Source organism: Formica exsecta, unplaced genomic scaffold (genome assembly GCF_003651465.1).
Source record: "Formica exsecta isolate Colony F162 unplaced genomic scaffold, ASM365146v1 scaffold4, whole genome shotgun sequence".
Classification (NCBI taxonomy): domain Eukaryota; kingdom Metazoa; phylum Arthropoda; class Insecta; order Hymenoptera; family Formicidae; genus Formica; species Formica exsecta.
Window position 1 is genome coordinate 2,281,037 of NW_021851238.1, and position 16,587 is coordinate 2,297,623.

Sequence of the window (16,587 nt, forward strand, 5' to 3'; positions counted from 1 at the left end):
CAACAAAAATAAAAAAAAAAACACTAGAACAAGAGTAATTAGTCACTTCCTGTAGTTTTTTTGAATACGATTTCGATTTTTAATCGATTTTTGCTCCATTGCGTCAATTTTGAAAAATTTGCAGTTAAAGTTGCAAAAGAGGGCTATTTTAATGTTATTTATTATAAATTTGAAAAATTTTTTAAATTATTAAATATACGAATCTGTGATGCCAAAATTGACAAATTCAAAATATATACAGAAATATTTTTGCATATATATATATATAAATATAAAAATATTTTTTAAATTTTGACGTCTGTTGTATTAATTCCGTCATTTTAAATTTGTCAATTTTGATTTTTGAAATTAGATTCATATTCAGCGAGTTCGAATAAAATAATCTACTAAATAATTGAAAATTATTTGTAATAATTTATATTACAAATCTCCCAATCTTCTCCATATTCAATCATTAATATGTTATTAAACGCTAAAAGTCCTAACAATATATTTAATTTTGATTGCAATAAAACTTCTCCAACACATCAAATCGTTATAAATATATTCAAATACCTTTTTCTTTCAAATTTCTCAAAACTATGACGTGAAACAATTTGGAATCATATTCAGTTAAAAAAACTACGGAAAGTGACTAGTCTTTAGAATAAAAAAAAAAGTTATTTTTTGTCCAACTGTGTCATCATCGAATGTGAACTTGCAAAAAACAGAGACGCGATGTATATCTTTCCTTCGAAAGATATATTACAGTCGGCCCCCGGAGATCGTCGCACTATACAGGAAGAGTATCGCGATCGGTTTTAATCAAACACAAGGAGTCTTCTGAATCGTGACGAGAAGGGCGCCGAGGAACCGGGATCCCGCCGGAGGATTCGCCGAGTCCCTCGACAGAGTAGGTATTTGCTTTGAGCGGAGTTCGAACAGTTTACGACGGTAAACTTGTTAGATGTGAGACTCCGGGCGCGCTCTTGCGGCCCGGTCTTAATCCCGGAAGATATCGTCCGGTATCCGCGGATTAAAATCCGCACTTTAGCGCCCTCCGTTTCTCCCCCATTGGTTATCGTCGAGCTCGAGGGCAACGAGAAGTGGGATGCGAGATGCGTCGTTCTGTACCAAGGGGGAGTCCGAATATAGTCCGAGCACTTAAAGTCAACGCCAGGGGCGCACTACCGAGATCTTACCACCTTCCCTCTCCGTTTCCCGTCTCCCTTATTCCGCTCAACAGCCCCACCGACCTCTCGCTCAAGTCCCTAAGTACTCATGCAAACGAGCGGCTGAGCTTACGAATTAAGTGGAACCGCTGCATCGTTATAGCGCGCCGTCTGCTCTCTGAAAAATGCTCACCGTCGAATTAAGCGTACAGCACTCTGGCACAAAAGGGCCGGGCCCGTGTTCCTCTTTCTTCCTTTTTTTTTTCTTCTTCTTCTTCTTTTTCTTCCGGGAGAGTTTTCTCAAAGCGACGAGATCGCCCGATTTGTATAATTAGCGACGACGAGGCTCACATGGACGTTTGGCGAAAAATATAATTTTCTGTGCGTAAGACAGATTCTTATAATAAAATTTGTATTGAAAATATTTCCAAGTGTTGCTATGTGCATAAATTTAAGAGCGATCGATGGGAGGAGCACTTTTATGAATCAGTGAGAATATTATGGATTAAAATGGTGATCAGATTTCCAGGATCAATGAAAACATACTTTGCTTTTCCATCTTACGTTTCATTAATTATGATAGTAAGATTTTAGTGAAAAATCAGTCATTAACTGATTTTTTTCAATGAGATTTCGCTATTTTCTATACTTTAACTGACATTACTGCTAATCAGTGATAATATAATAATTTTATTTAAAAAAGTATCGAATATACTGGCGTTCTTCAATATAATTTATCGCTTGGTTATTTTTAATTGCGTGACAGAACAATCGATATATTAATGTATGCTTTTATTTATATCTCAACATGATTAAAATATTATTAAATTTAATTGAAAAAGACATGCAATCTCGTATTTATAAACCCACGGAAATGAAATGATAAAAAATCTCTCTTTATTTCTCAAATTTATTTATCGTATCTGTGAAAAAGTCATAAACTCTCAGGCAAAATCTAATAGAATTAAACATAATAGAATTAATTTCGAGAGATGAAGCGGCAACATGACGTTGGCCAGACGGCGTTGCGCGAGAAAAAGAAGCGAAACGAACAGGGAGGAGAAACAGGGATGACCGCGGGGGTGAAAACGATGAGAATCGGAAGCAACGAGACGGTTAAAACGCAATCAGGATTGGCGGGCATCGTGAATAACAATGATATGGAACTAATCTAAGCGAGAGGCTGTTTCCGCGTCGTGCGCTATGTGCTTTCCGGCTCGAGATCAGGTTGCAATTTTAAGTGCCGCGCCGCATGCTGCATCGGACCTGATTAAATTGCATTTCCGGCATCGCACGCCACCGTGAATAACAATGAAACGATGGCATTCGGATGGCACATTTTTTCCCCGCAATTCCGCGAGGCTTCGAGGAATCGCATACCGTCCATTTTCCCGGCGATTTTCGTTTGATTACGCCACGCGCCACGCGTATGTAGGTTGAAAAAAAAAACAAGTTTTTTCCCCAGAAACGATTTCATATTCTGCACAACATCATATCGATAAGGAAATATAAATATTGATAACCGCATAACATCTATATAAAATGTAAAATACATTCCGGATTCATTATGTTATATTAAATTAAATTGAGATTGACTTTTGCGAATGGAAAATATTTATACAATTTGCAATAAAATAAATCTTTGTTTATTGTTCTTTTTTTTCGTTTCCGACGGAATTTTTATAATTCTAATAGCATTTTTCAAATATTTTTTGGGACATGTACTGCGCGCGTCCCAGTGGTGTGAGAAGAATTGATGGAAAACACATATGCTCGTAAACAAAACAGTTTTCATAAGCAAAGTAAAACTCATTTTTCACAATTTTGAAAATTTGAACTTTTCGCGGCCGTCAATTTTATCGATTTTGCTTCCAGATGAATTTCCGTGACTCGCGTTAAAGCTACAAAGGATAGATGATGTACCTGCCACAATTTTTTACTGGTATAGCTAGCAAAATAATCGGAATTTACATTAATAAAAAAGAAGGGCTACTTCAACGATTCAATAATCTCGAAAATTTTCAGTATTTTTCTCTCACATTTTTTATTTTTAAATGAACATAATTGTGCTATATTAAACAAAATTTACTGCGAATGGATTCAAACAGTTTTTTAATTAAACAAAAATTTGCGGAATGTATTATCTCAAAAATTGTATATTTTTTTTTGTACAAAGAAATTACTGCATATTTTATATCTGATTTCTCTCGGTAGAGTAATTAATTCGTAAATAATTTTTCATGACTCGCGAATCTATGAATCGCTTTCAGATATATAAGACACGGTCGGAAAATTTGAATCAGGATTAGCATAACATTATTTATGAAAACTCATTTCAGAGAGGGAGAGAGAGAGAGAGCTGAATACACATCCTCAATAAGTATGAAACGAAGCGAGATTGCGCAGAGACCGACACTATTTCCCGTAACAGGAATTATTTCCGTCTGTATCCGGTGCAAGCTACGATTACTATCGTTACACGGTTCTCTTTTGATCACGTCGTCAATCTGTGTTCCACAACTCCGACCAGGTAGCACAAATATTGGCGCGATAATCAGCAAACTAATACATATCGCAGTAAAATATCGATACAACCATGCATCAAATAAAGTTTCTCTCTCTCTCTCTCTTTTCCCTTTAACAAATTATTTAAAAAACCAGGAGGGTTACATACACGAGCGCAAAAAAGCGGCTATTGAAATCTTAATATATTATTAGAAGAAAACTACACATATATTATAACACACATGTACATATATTATTAAAAAAAAGATTTAAAAAGAATTAATGATATAAAGAAAGCATTCTGCCGTATTGTAATTGTGTCAATCGTTTTTCTCATATCGATTACCAACAACTTCGCGAACTGAAACCGCGGCTAAAATGCGCCGTTAATAGTCTCTCCCTCTCTTCATAGGAAATAAGGCACATTGTTTAAACACTTTAAAGCGATAACGAAGGGCAAAAAATATTTTGCGTGCGAGCGAGCGATGTGTGTAATACATTGCATTTACTTTCGCGCACACTTTATTTCGATATCGAAAGAGCCCGGAACACTCTGCGGAGGCCCGCCGTGTAATCTCGTTTTTAATTTTTCAATCACTTTGATCGCGTTTTCCCGAGCCGTGTATATTCCAGTGTATTTATTGCCTTTCCCTCTCCCGCTTCTTTATCGGCGCGGCTGGCAAGCTATAACTTCCGGTTATCGAGCAAACAGCGGTCTCGAAAGACCCCCGAAGTCTCTCTTCTAGTTTTTGTTTGGCATACCGCACGGAGAACTCGGGGGATATCGGCTAATTTAAAAGTTCTCGGAGAGAAACTCGTATACCGCTTAGTATCCCCAGCAAAGCCCGTTGCACCGTGTATACGAGCTTCTCTCGCGCCCATCATCCCTCGTTTTTTCGGCTCTAAATGATAGGTACGAAAAATACGTGTAGAGAACTTTTACGGAAAATCAATTGCGAGAGACGAGCTAGATTAAAACCATTAGCCCCGCGCAGATAACGCATTATGAAACTTAAAGTAAAATAAATAACTTTAATAAACTTAAAATAAGTTCATCGTCTTATTTGTTTGTTGCAGGTAAGCCGCAGCCCATGGTCAGATGGCTCGTAAATGGCCGGGTGAAAGACGAGGAGTACGAAAATAATGCTGGTGATGTAATCGAGAACAGGTACAATTTCTTCGACAAAAATATCGGGGCGTGCATATTTTTTATGCGCGGAATCTTTTATCGTCTTTTTTTTAACTCTGTGTGGCATGCGATTAATTTTTCTTTCACATGTCTGCTTAATTTCTCTCAACAGATTAACGCTACAGCCCATCAGCCGGTCTGATCTCGGCTCAAACTTTACCTGCGAAGCGCGCAACACGGATTTGGTGGACGCGAAGGAAACCTCGATTATTTTGGATCTTAATCGTAAGTAAATTAAATTAAAATTAAATTCTTCTTTCGTCGATTCTCAATTGGGGAAAAGATTTCTCTGCAAGAAAAGGCGACGTTTACACGCGGATAAATATTCCTGTGTACGAATTTTCGCTTTTCTCTCTCTTGCACAAAAAAACCGAATGTATTTTATTAAAAGCGCAGTAGACTAATGAAAGTAAAGGGGAAATATAAATTCTTATCACATGGCCAACAAATCAGAGAGGCCTCGCCCCTAAGCCTATCTTGTCTCGCATTAACGATAAAATCTACGAGACACCAAAAGTGGGCCAACATCCTTTGCTCCCTCGCCGCTGGGTGAGTCGCCTTTACGGGAAGATAAGGCGAGATAAGACGAGAAATATATTAAACCCACTTTCTCGGGGAGTGGGGGAGGAGGTGCCGGCTCTCCTTCGTCGTCTCTCCCTTTCCCTCTACTGGGAAAGAGCCCGAAGAAGCATGAAAAGCAGACTATTCTCTAGGCTTGGCGAAATTAGAATTCTTCGTTAACTCCCTAGCGCGGGGATGGGAAAAGGACGAGGTGTAGAATAGGGATAAGATCCTAATTTTCGTACTACACCGAAAAATTGGCAAGCGCGCGAGATTTTATCTCGTCGGGCTATCCAACGCGACAGATTCGAGACACTGATAGGGATTTTCGTGTTCGCCGCCGTTTCCACCCGCGACCCTTCGATTATTCGATTACCGGCCCTTGATTCGATTACGCCGTTATCCATCACCGATGTTCTCGTAAGGATTCCATTAGTCTCGTTCGCTTTTTTACGCGTGTATTATGGAAGCGGGAATTTCGCTTTTGCCCGAAAAACATTCGTGATCGATACGCGTCCAATAATCAGGCCCTCCAAAAATCAGGGATTTTCGCTGAGGCCACTAACAAAATTGAAGGCTAGTTATCGACGAGCGAGAAGACAGAGAAAGATAGAGAACCCCATCATGGCGAGAAATAAAAAAAAATTACAGATTGAAGCGATCAGAGAGAAAACCGTGATGAGGGGAAGAGAAGGGGTATCGAGATCTAGCCTGATTTAACGATTGAACGCTCTTTTATTTTTCGTTACTTCGGCAAAGTGTCCGCGCGTATTTATTTCCCGTCGTGTCGTTTTATTTTATTAAGTCGCGAAATAAAAACCAGAGGTTTTCGTACAAACAGGATGCCCTTCTGTGCTTTCATCAGTGTACATCAATCGCGAGATCGCCGTATCGACGGGCGCATCAGCGCTCATTAGCTTTTGCGCTCATTAACTTTGAAGATTGATCAAAGTTGGCGAATGTTATCAGGACCAAGCTCCATTGCTACGATAATAGCATACATATTTATATTCTATATTTTATCTTACAGTATCTCGCATAGATTATTATTTCAATTTCAAATTTTATAAATATATAGTTGCATAAATATATATTTTTCAATGTATTGTAAGATACTGGCAGTCTCATAGTCAGAGAAATTACTAGTGGCGCACGCGCATGCGCTTTATCGATAAATACAAGCGCTATATTCAAATGATGATAGCAACGCGTTTCCTTAGATACATAAACTATTTATTTAACAAAAGAGAATTGTCATAGCAATAGGTGTGTTTGTGAGATCGGAGGGATGCCTGAGCGTCTTTTACCGTAAACCGTGAATCAGATCGGACGTGTCTCGTTGATCTCGTGTGATATGCTTAATTGATTAATCACATTTGTATTCTGAGTTTGTAATTAGTTCTGAGTTCGAGTTTATGAGTTGACCAATAAAAACGTGTTTCGATAAGTGCTCAAATTATTGCTTTATTCGATTTCTCACGTTCACTATAATATTTATATATACAGTTCAATAATTCATGGTTCAACTGTTAAACTATTACCCTTTTGAAAAAGCCATTCTCCTGACAAACTACAAATTGACTCGCTGTCTTACAGTATGTCTAACAAGCCAATGCGACATTTTCAAAAAATTGAATAACCGATAATCTATTTTTCTGGTAGAAGCGCTCCAAAAATTGTGTATGTCAGATATTTATTAAGCCGAAAAATGGGACATGAAAGAAAAGGAGAGAGAGAGAGAGAGAAAGAACTACTCTCCATTAGAATAAATCATTTAATAAAGCAAATGGAGCGTTAAATATTTGTCATCAGTATTTGCTGGAAAAAAGGGTGGTAAAAGATAATAAATAATAGAGATTGTGACTATTATTATCGGAGCAAAGTGCATCGCAAACAACCGTATGGAAGCTTCTATTCACGATTTTTCATATTTCACAGACGAACGAATCGTATCTAGTCGACACCGGCGAATTGGAAACCTGAATTTATTGGCCGACAGAGCGATCGTCACTTGGCGAGAGTAAAATTTAGAACATCGCAGTTTTTATCGCACACACACACGTACACGCGTACGCGAAGCTCAATAAAGTGCGAAATTATTTAATAATAGATTAGGGAACAATGATTGTGAAAAGTAACAATGCGCTTCGTGGCCATGGGGCGGGAAAAAGGGCAATGCCGTATAAAATATTTATACGACTAAATATTTTGTGCAAAAATATTTGCGAATAAATGCACGTTAGATGCACCGCACGTTCGCCTGTGCGCGACGTCAAATATATTTGTTTAACTTACGCAATTACTTTCACGTTTTGCGCGCGACGCGACGGTCGTATCGATACGACGAAACGAAATGCCGATATGCTTCCCCCAAAAGTGAAGGGAGGCAGCAATCTATCATTTTATAACGTGAGATCCATTTTTTGGCCAATTTGACATGGCTACGGTTTTTATTCATTTTTTTTTTGATCCGTCATTTTTAATTTCTTGAGGCAAATTGTAGTAAAATGTTGATCTGAAATACAAAATATCAAGTGTATTTTTATGTTTATATTAGTAGAAATTTTTGAGAAATGCCAACTTTATTAACTTCATTTTTAAATTCATTTGAGTGGGAATTTTTGAAATGTTTATATAATTTTGAAGAGAGAGAGAAGCAGAGAATTAAAATTTTATATGCGGAAATGTTAAATTAATTGATTGAACATTGCTAGTTTTAGTTATTTGAAAATTATAATACTGAGAGTATTTTTAAGAAATATTTGACTTTTTCTAAGAAATTCAGCAGAATACTCTGGTAAAATTCTATGGCTCAGCATCAGGCTCTATGTTTGCGCATAATGTATAGACAGTATCCTCGAGAGTTATCCTTTTCTTTCCAGTGAAACCTCTAGCTGTGATCATAAGAAGGCCGGGCAGGAAAGGAATCGGCAACGAGTCCCTCCTAGCGGGGAAGCGATACGACATGGAGTGCGAGACTACTGGTTCAAGGCCACCCGCGGTGATAACCTGGTACAAGGGCCGGAGAAGACAGCTGAAGCACACGACGGTAAGGAAGAGAAAAATAAGAAAAAGTAACGCATTGCGGATCATCGAGCTAGAAGTAGCCGCTCCTTATCCCTCTCGTGGCTTACCGCGTGGCGAGTCCCGTATCTTTTATCTCACGGCCTGCACAAAAGCCACCTCCTCTCTCATCCGCCTCCTTCTTCCGCGACCTGTCGCTTTCATTTTTGTTCCGGCACTTTCGTAAAACACCGAGGATACACAGCCGAGGACTCCGCACGCTTTGGGTAATCCCAAGAGGCGCGAACTTTATCTCTCGGCTACGTGCTTCGATTAATCAGGACTTATTTGCTAATAGCATCGCTTGTTGTAACGCGATTCGATTTGTACGTAATTCCCGCGGCGCGCGGAGGCACGTAATTAACGGTTGAGCTGCGCTTATTATCCTCGAGTCGGGTCATCGTCGTTAATTAATCGTCGACCAAGAGTTTAAAAAAAGAGACCGGCAGCCGGGATAACACGATGGCGCCTTGTCAGACTCAATTTCGTCGAGTTGTTTCCAACTTTCATTTATAAAGCTTAGGAACTTTGTGTCTTTTAGCTGTATTTTTTCCCGTGAATTCGTAAATTTGTACAAACGAGTTCGTTGCGAGTTTTTCCTGCGCTGAAAAGTCTGTCGAATCGGAAATAGTACGAGCTCGAGATTTCAATTAGTTGAACACATATTATTTTTGCGCTCAATGTCTCGGAGAAATGTTGACGAAAGTTCGTCAAATTGTTCTTGGTCATTCACAATAACTCAGTTCTATACATTTGTGTGTGTTGTTTGAGTAGATATATACACGTGTAGCTTGTTAGTTTTTTTGCAAAAAGACTATTATATCAAGAGAAGTCTATCGTTTACAAGAATCGAGAATAAGAATTTTCTCAGCGTAACAGCTGAGGCGTCTCTCTCGTTTATACGGCGTTCTCCCCTTGAAAAAATTGCCACTTATTCGCGCCAATTAAAATCCTTGCGTTTGAATCGAGTTGACTAACGAGACCAATTGATGCTTGAGAAATAGAATCCGATGCCGCGAGTCGTTTTCTCAGCAATACAGGATATATCCCAATATAATAGCGAGAGTCAAGTCAATTTTCCAATGACACTCTCGTGAGTTACGTGCCGGTTTCGAGCTTGTTCAGAATGAGACGTTCAAAACGAGCGCGGGGAAGAAGGTCGGGGATAAAAAGGTCGAAACGCCCCGGGGAACCGATAACTACACCCCTCGGTAGAGAATCTTTCCCTTGGGAGAGATTCTCGCGAGGGGGAAGCACAGTCATAAGACCTCGGACGGACCAGGACAAAGAAGAAGGATATAGAAAGCGAGAGAGAGAGAGAGAGAGAGAGAGAGAGAAATAGAGAGACCAGGTACAAATAAAGAATCGGTACTCTCTCCGAACGGATTGGATTCGCTTGAGCTCGAGTCACATCCGATTGTGATAGCGGGTTGAAAGCAAATCGAAAGGGAGGTTGAAAGCGGCGATAGCGTCGGCGGGTAGCGGAGATCGGAACTTTCGAGACGTGCCGATTGAATTAAGCAGCCACACCTGTCGACTCCAGATATTTTCATTGGCGGCATGCTAATTGCCAATTAAGCTGTACCGATTCATGGTTTCCGTCCGCAATTCCAGATTCGAACATTCGCTTTACATTTACATCTCTCTTCTACGGGGGAATAGTCGCGCGTCGAGACTATCGAAGGGTGATGTCCGCTCACCGCATTTAACTAAACAAATGAAAGCAAGTTGCGGAGAGCGAACGTTTCGAATGACAACGCGACTAGAGTTGATCTACACGGACGAAATACTATAATAAAAATTATAATATAATTTTAATAATCGTGAAACATATAGTAATATATAAAAGAAATCATAATATTTTTATTCAAATTTTTCACATTTATTCAAATTAATATTATACAGGGTGAGTTTTTTAACTTGAAAGTGTAAAATATCTCGGAAAGTAAGCTTTATCGAAAAAAAATGTTTTAAACAAAAGTTGTAGGGTTCGGAGGGGGCTACATGATAAAAATATGGATTTGATCGTGAGTGACCTTTTCAAGGTGAGATCAATGTGATCGACGTTTTCTTAAATGGGTATATTATTCAAATCATAAATATTATTCAAATTTTTTGGTGCACGAACAAATGCATAATTTAAATTTTTTATAGTAATAAAATATCTTAATTTTATTATATTCCAACTGTATAATAAATGTCGTAAAGAGGAATGTATTTTTTATGTAATTGGTACTGTAAAATTTTCTCCGTGTATCTCGCGCACGGCATGGCATATGTATCTGTTATAAATATTAAAAAATTCGAACCGTATTTACATCATTTCGCACGCCAACATTCGTTCTCGACACAGTTTTTTTATATCTAAATACATGATTAATTTTTCTTTTTCAAAGAGATGCTGGATGTTTGCATTCCAATACTCTTCATTTCCTTTTCGGGAAGGGAATGTTTATAATATTTAGGGGGGAGTGTCGGGGAAACTCTCGCTGTATAATATCGAGTTATATAATACTCGTCAAAATATTACGATACTAAAAGCCCTTTCCGCTAAACGTGGCCGTTACAAGAACGGACGCGAATCAGCGGGAAAATCTGCCGCCGGGAATATTCGACAACATTATCCGATAATGTACGTAGGTATCGTCAAGAACGCATTACTGCTTGCTTTCTAGGGTATCTACTAAACTACATCTGAACGAGGGCGAAGAGGGAAACTCGCTCTCCGCGGGGAATCGTCATTTATTAATCACGACGTAATGAATGAAATGTCAAATCGACGGGAAAGATATGTCATGTGTAATTATGAAAATTAAATTGCTCCCATAAACTGCTGTATTGCGAGCCAGGAAGGTCGTATATCGATCAATGGTTATTAATTATATAATGCTGATGTATAATTGTATAGGAAATGAAACTCTCTCTCTCTCTCTCTCTTTCTCTCTCTCTCTCTCTCTCTCTCTCTCTCTCTCTCTCTCTCTGGCCCGCGTATAATATTAGATTATATCTTGCTTTGACCGTCCTGTTAAATTTTAAGGTCCATAAGTCCGTATCACGATACTATATGCGCGATGTCGGTTCTATCGACATTTTCTTTAAAATATGAAACGTCGTAGAACTCTCTCTCTCTCTCTCTCTGGCCCGCGTATAATATTAGATTATATCTTGCTTTGACCGTCCTGTTAAATTTTAAGGTCCATAAGTCCGTATCACGATACTATATGCGCGATGTCGGTTCTATCGACATTTTCTTTAAAATATGAAACGTCGTAGAATATAGGTCATTCCATTCATCTCGACTTATATCTCGTCTCGTTTATATCAATAAGAATATCTAACATTTTATCCGAGGTGATCTAGATATTATTAAAATAAAATATTGCGCGGAGTCGCGCGTGATTGACCGCGTATGTGTGGCCTCCTTGAAATATACGGAACAAATTTAGCTATATTTAAAACGATGATAGCGTTAAATCGAGCAAGACGGATATATTCATACTTTTTTCATCTTTAATTATAACGGGACACGATTATAACGGGATTTGCCGTTTCTGCGAATATCTTACGGAGACGCGAACATAGTAATCGTACGATCTTCCTCGGCGCAATTTCCGTGCGCGAGATAGTTCATCATCGACTCGGACTCAAATGGAGATGCCTCGATCACGTCGGACGTTGCGAAACTTTATATGTCGGCATGCCGCTCGAATCGCGATAGTTGAATACGTACGGGAGGAGAGGGGGGGAGGGGTATGTCCCGTGGGGCCCCGCATTATCGATAATCCGGAATCGGCGCTGCAACTTCCGCGCGTTTGGTCTCCGAGAGAGAGAGGGAGAGAGAGAGAGAGAGAGAGAGAGCGCTCTTTGGAGTTGGCGTTGTCTCCGGGCGTTGTGACACGCGGCCCTAATTAATTTCACGTAGTTCATTAACAACCTCCGGCCGCAATGCTCAACGACGTTTTGGCGTCTCTGTCCCGTATCGCGAGCGCGCGTATTCCCCAAACGGGCGAAAACTTCGTTACTGGTTGCCGTCTACTTACGGATCTGGAAACTAATGTACTCTCTCTCTCCCTCTCCCTCTCTCTTTCTCTCTCTCTCTCTCTCTCTCTCTTTCTCTCTGTCACTCTTGCCATGCAACGATTAATTTTATATATTTTATTTTTTGTTGCAATATGGTGAGATAAAAATTTCTTCACCGTAATAAGAGAAAGAGCTTCTTATCTTATATAATAATTATATCTTCGTCAGACGCGAAACTACGTCACGAGAATGATTGATTGCCAGCCGGCAAAAATTTTTGCGCAACCCCATGTACGCACCGTTTATTTCACCGCGGTGTACATTTTCTTCTTTTTTCCCGCAGTTATTATTTAATGATTCCACCTTCGATTCGTTTTGGCTCGTAACGTGAAAAATCATCTTGGGGATCGCTTCGTTCATTTTTGTCTATTATTTTAAAATGTACCTCCGTCCCTTCAGTTTTCTCTCTGAACTCTTTTCACATGAGAGATACGAGCGGCATAATTTACAATACAAGCACTGAATAACTCTCACGTTTCTTCATTTCTGTATGAAAAGTAAGCGAAACCTCGCGCTCAAAATCCGCGCTGCTTAGAAAAGATTTTTGCCGCGTCGGCGGGAGCTTTTTCGAGGGAACGAGATTCCGACAGATGTTACCGCGGTTGCTTACGCTCTCTGTCCCTGCGGGACCTAATATAACTGAAATTAACCATGGGTTGCGGCGCGTCGGATCAAATTTTTCTCTCATTGTTTTTTTGTCATTCCGTTTTCGCTCGCCACGTTGCGCCACGTAATTATACCATGCGAGAGCATTTGAAACTCGATCCTTTCTTTCTCTCTCTCTCTGTCCGCAAAATTATTATTTTTTAAATTTTATTTATCCATCTCCTCCTCCCTCCTAAATGAACGTGGAACAAAGAAGAGCGCATATTACAGTATCATTCTTTTAATCCTTATAATACTAACGTATATTGTAATGGATTTTTCAATTAATTAATTTTATGATATATTTTCAAAAGAGAAAATAATATATTGGATATATTTTTGTAATACTTTTTATTTTTAAATCTATCATTGACCCATTATTATTAAATTATGCATCTAAATACAGTATAATATGGTATACACAATGCAGTGTGCAAAAATTATTTAATTTTTGTATTCGTGCACGTGTGTTTTTGAGATATAGCTTTTAAAGTACACGACGTGTTAAATTATACATGAGATTTTATTTTAAATCTTATATATATACAGAGTGTATCCTAAAAAGTGGGAAGTATTGCAATGAGAGATTCAGGACACAAAAATAAGAGAAAAAATTCATATAAACAGATGTCCGATATGACTGTGTTTTCAAATTATAGCTTGTTTTATTTTTCAACAGAATTAAGATAATTACGGTTACGGGAAGTGCTCAAAATGACTACCTCTAACTTGAATACAGGCTTCAACACGTCTCATCATAGATTGTCTGACTTTTTCAAAAATTCCGGGTATTGCTTGAATTTCCCGGCAACCATCTTCAACACGTTGACGAAGTATCTCGACGTTGTCAATGGGTGTTTTGTAAACAATGGATTTTAGATGCCCCCACAAGTAATAATCGAGTGTATTTACAAATTAACAAGACCTTAAGTTCTTTAAATCTTGTACATAAACAGCAAACCGATATCCAATAGAGTTATTGGAAAATAAAACAAGCTATAATTTGAAAACAAGGTCATATCGGACATATGTTTATATGAACTTTTTCTCTTACTTTTGTGTCCTGAATCCCTCATTGCAATACTTCCCACTTTTTAGGATACACCCTGTATATAGTGTCCCAGAATTATACCGACAAACTTCAGGGCACTAGAGAATCAAAGACTAGCAAGGGAACCTCGCGAACCTGAAAATTCTGATTCTGATGAAACTTTACACACTTACTTACATGTAGAGGGAGTAAATAGATGAATTTAGAAATTTCCAGTTGTGGCTCATGAATAGATGCGCAGAATATTCCTTGTGATATATTTACTATGATTGAGTACAAACAAACGAGTATAATTAAGCGACCTGGCTCTTTTCCAATTAATAGCCATCGATTATCCATATTCGTCGTAACTCTCCAAACATAAAATATTAATTTTTTTTATCGCCGGTATGGCTTGTCTATTCCTTGAACATACAAATATAGATCTGTGAATATAATAATCGAGATTACAAATTCTCACATTTTTTGTTTTGTTTTTATGTGTGTAAATATTACGATGCAGTGAACATATTTAGAATTGTAGTCTTGTCTCGACGCTCGTTAACGGCTGTGTTATCAGTCTCTTTTCATCTTTTTCTTTATATTATTGTCTGCCGTATTATAACAGCTCTTCCCGCTGTTGCCATTTTATTTCCCTCTAGAGAGTAACCTTCTCTCTTTATTTTGTAGTACCTTCATTATCATTTGCTTGTGGAGCGTGATCGCACGTTTCTCTGCAATATATAAAACGTGATTATTTATATGTTTGTAAAAAAAAAAAAGGAATAATGTTTTATGCAACGATACTTGGATACAATACGTTCGCTTAGAAATATTTTCTCAATATTTTCTCGATTTCTAATTGGGGACTACAAGTTCCTTGTTTTCCGTCAATTCAATATTATCTCGCTGGAGTTTTTCTGTCTGACTTTTGTACTCCTCGTACAACCTCTTCCATTGTTTATTATATTTACACTTGATATGCAATCGCGTGAAATGCGGCCTGATTTTTCTGGCTGTATAAAACTTCAGAAGCTTGCGCGATAGATTCTTATTTCTGGGTAGATCGTTTGTATTATTTTGTTCGACCGACTCTATGTTTACCGATCGAGGGTCGCTGAAATGGAATACGGAAACTTATAAATTTTTAACGATATCTTAATTTTTTTACATCGAAAGTTCTCTTTCTCCCTCTTCCTTAATCAACAATAATTCTATGTGATTCTTTAATAATTCACGTGTACAACGAAATTATTTAATTATGCTTTTATAAAATTATAATCTTCTATTTTCTTTCAATTGTCTAATTCGTCACTTATGGATTAAGACCCATTGAAAATTTTTGTCAAGAATAAAAGAATTTTGGCGACTCATGCCATAAGTATGTAGCACTTTTGCGAACATTTCAGGGCCAATTGAGCGTTCGTCTTTGTCGGGAATTTGATGATTCCTTCGCCAATAGTTTGATTTCCATCGTCAACAAAAACTATCACGCGCTTGACTTCGCCAAACGCTTTTTCGAGTAGTTCGTTAAGTATCCAAGAGCTACGTTTTTAACTCTAATTGCGTGAACACTGAGATGTATCTCGAGCTGTCGATCTTTGTACCACCTATCATGCAGCTCGCGTATTGCTTCCTTTGCATTTGCTGCATAATCCTACAGTGCAGAAAAAAGATCATCAGTAATGACAATACAGTTTATATTAAGAATTTTTTGCAGTCGATTAATCTGTTTCAAACAGGATAATTATTATAATTATCTTGTATAAAAAAATACGTAATTATTGTTTAAACATTAATTATATACGCATCTTTTTCGCGATTTCGATGATAGCGTAAGCTCTCTCTAAGCTCACATTTCATTACTTTTCCGTATTTTTCTAACAGTATCCGTATTTCTTTCTCTATCGTGTCTTGCCTCAAATTTATACGCAATGTACATATATATATATATTTATATATTTTATGTATATATATATATATATTTATTTAATATATATATATATAATATATATAACTGGTGAGGTTTTTGGCAGTTTTCCTTACCCGTGCAACAAATGTTGGTATTCTATGAGATTCTGCCAAAAATAAAATATTTTATTTTCGTTTGCATAAAAATGTGTTTTTAATTAATTATTTTATTACCCTCTTTCCTTTTTCAGCTTAGTATTTTATGTATATATATATATATATATTTATTTATTTATATTGTTACTCATAACAATATAAATATAATTTTTTGTAGTATAATAAGTTTTATTTAAAATACATAGTATATTTCTCTCGGAAGATGAGATCCTTATTGAATAACAATAATGCAGATTGTGAAGATCGTATGAGACATAATATATTCTCGTGATTAT

At 37.6% G+C, this 16,587-nt stretch overlaps 1 protein-coding gene and 1 long non-coding RNA gene across 5 annotated transcripts in view; one reads left to right on the forward strand and one right to left on the reverse strand.

The window, feature by feature from the left end:
• Nucleotides 1-16,587, forward strand: part of LOC115239956 (nephrin-like) — a 379,693-nt gene that overhangs the window by 314,686 nt on the left and 48,420 nt on the right. For all 4 annotated transcript variants that reach the window (XM_029814847.1, XM_029814850.1, XM_029814848.1 and 1 more), the window contains 3 exons: nucleotides 4,734-4,824; nucleotides 4,958-5,070; nucleotides 8,289-8,455. In XM_029814847.1, coding sequence (XP_029670707.1) covers nucleotides 4,734-4,824; nucleotides 4,958-5,070; nucleotides 8,289-8,455 — 371 coding nt within the window. The remainder of the gene's footprint in view (nucleotides 1-4,733; nucleotides 4,825-4,957; nucleotides 5,071-8,288; nucleotides 8,456-16,587) is intronic.
• Nucleotides 14,440-16,020, reverse strand: LOC115239960. The gene is made up of 3 exons (XR_003884708.1): nucleotides 15,627-16,020; nucleotides 15,045-15,341; nucleotides 14,440-14,958 (listed from the first exon to the last, which is right to left on the reverse strand). It is a non-coding gene; the product is annotated as an uncharacterized LOC115239960 (long non-coding RNA).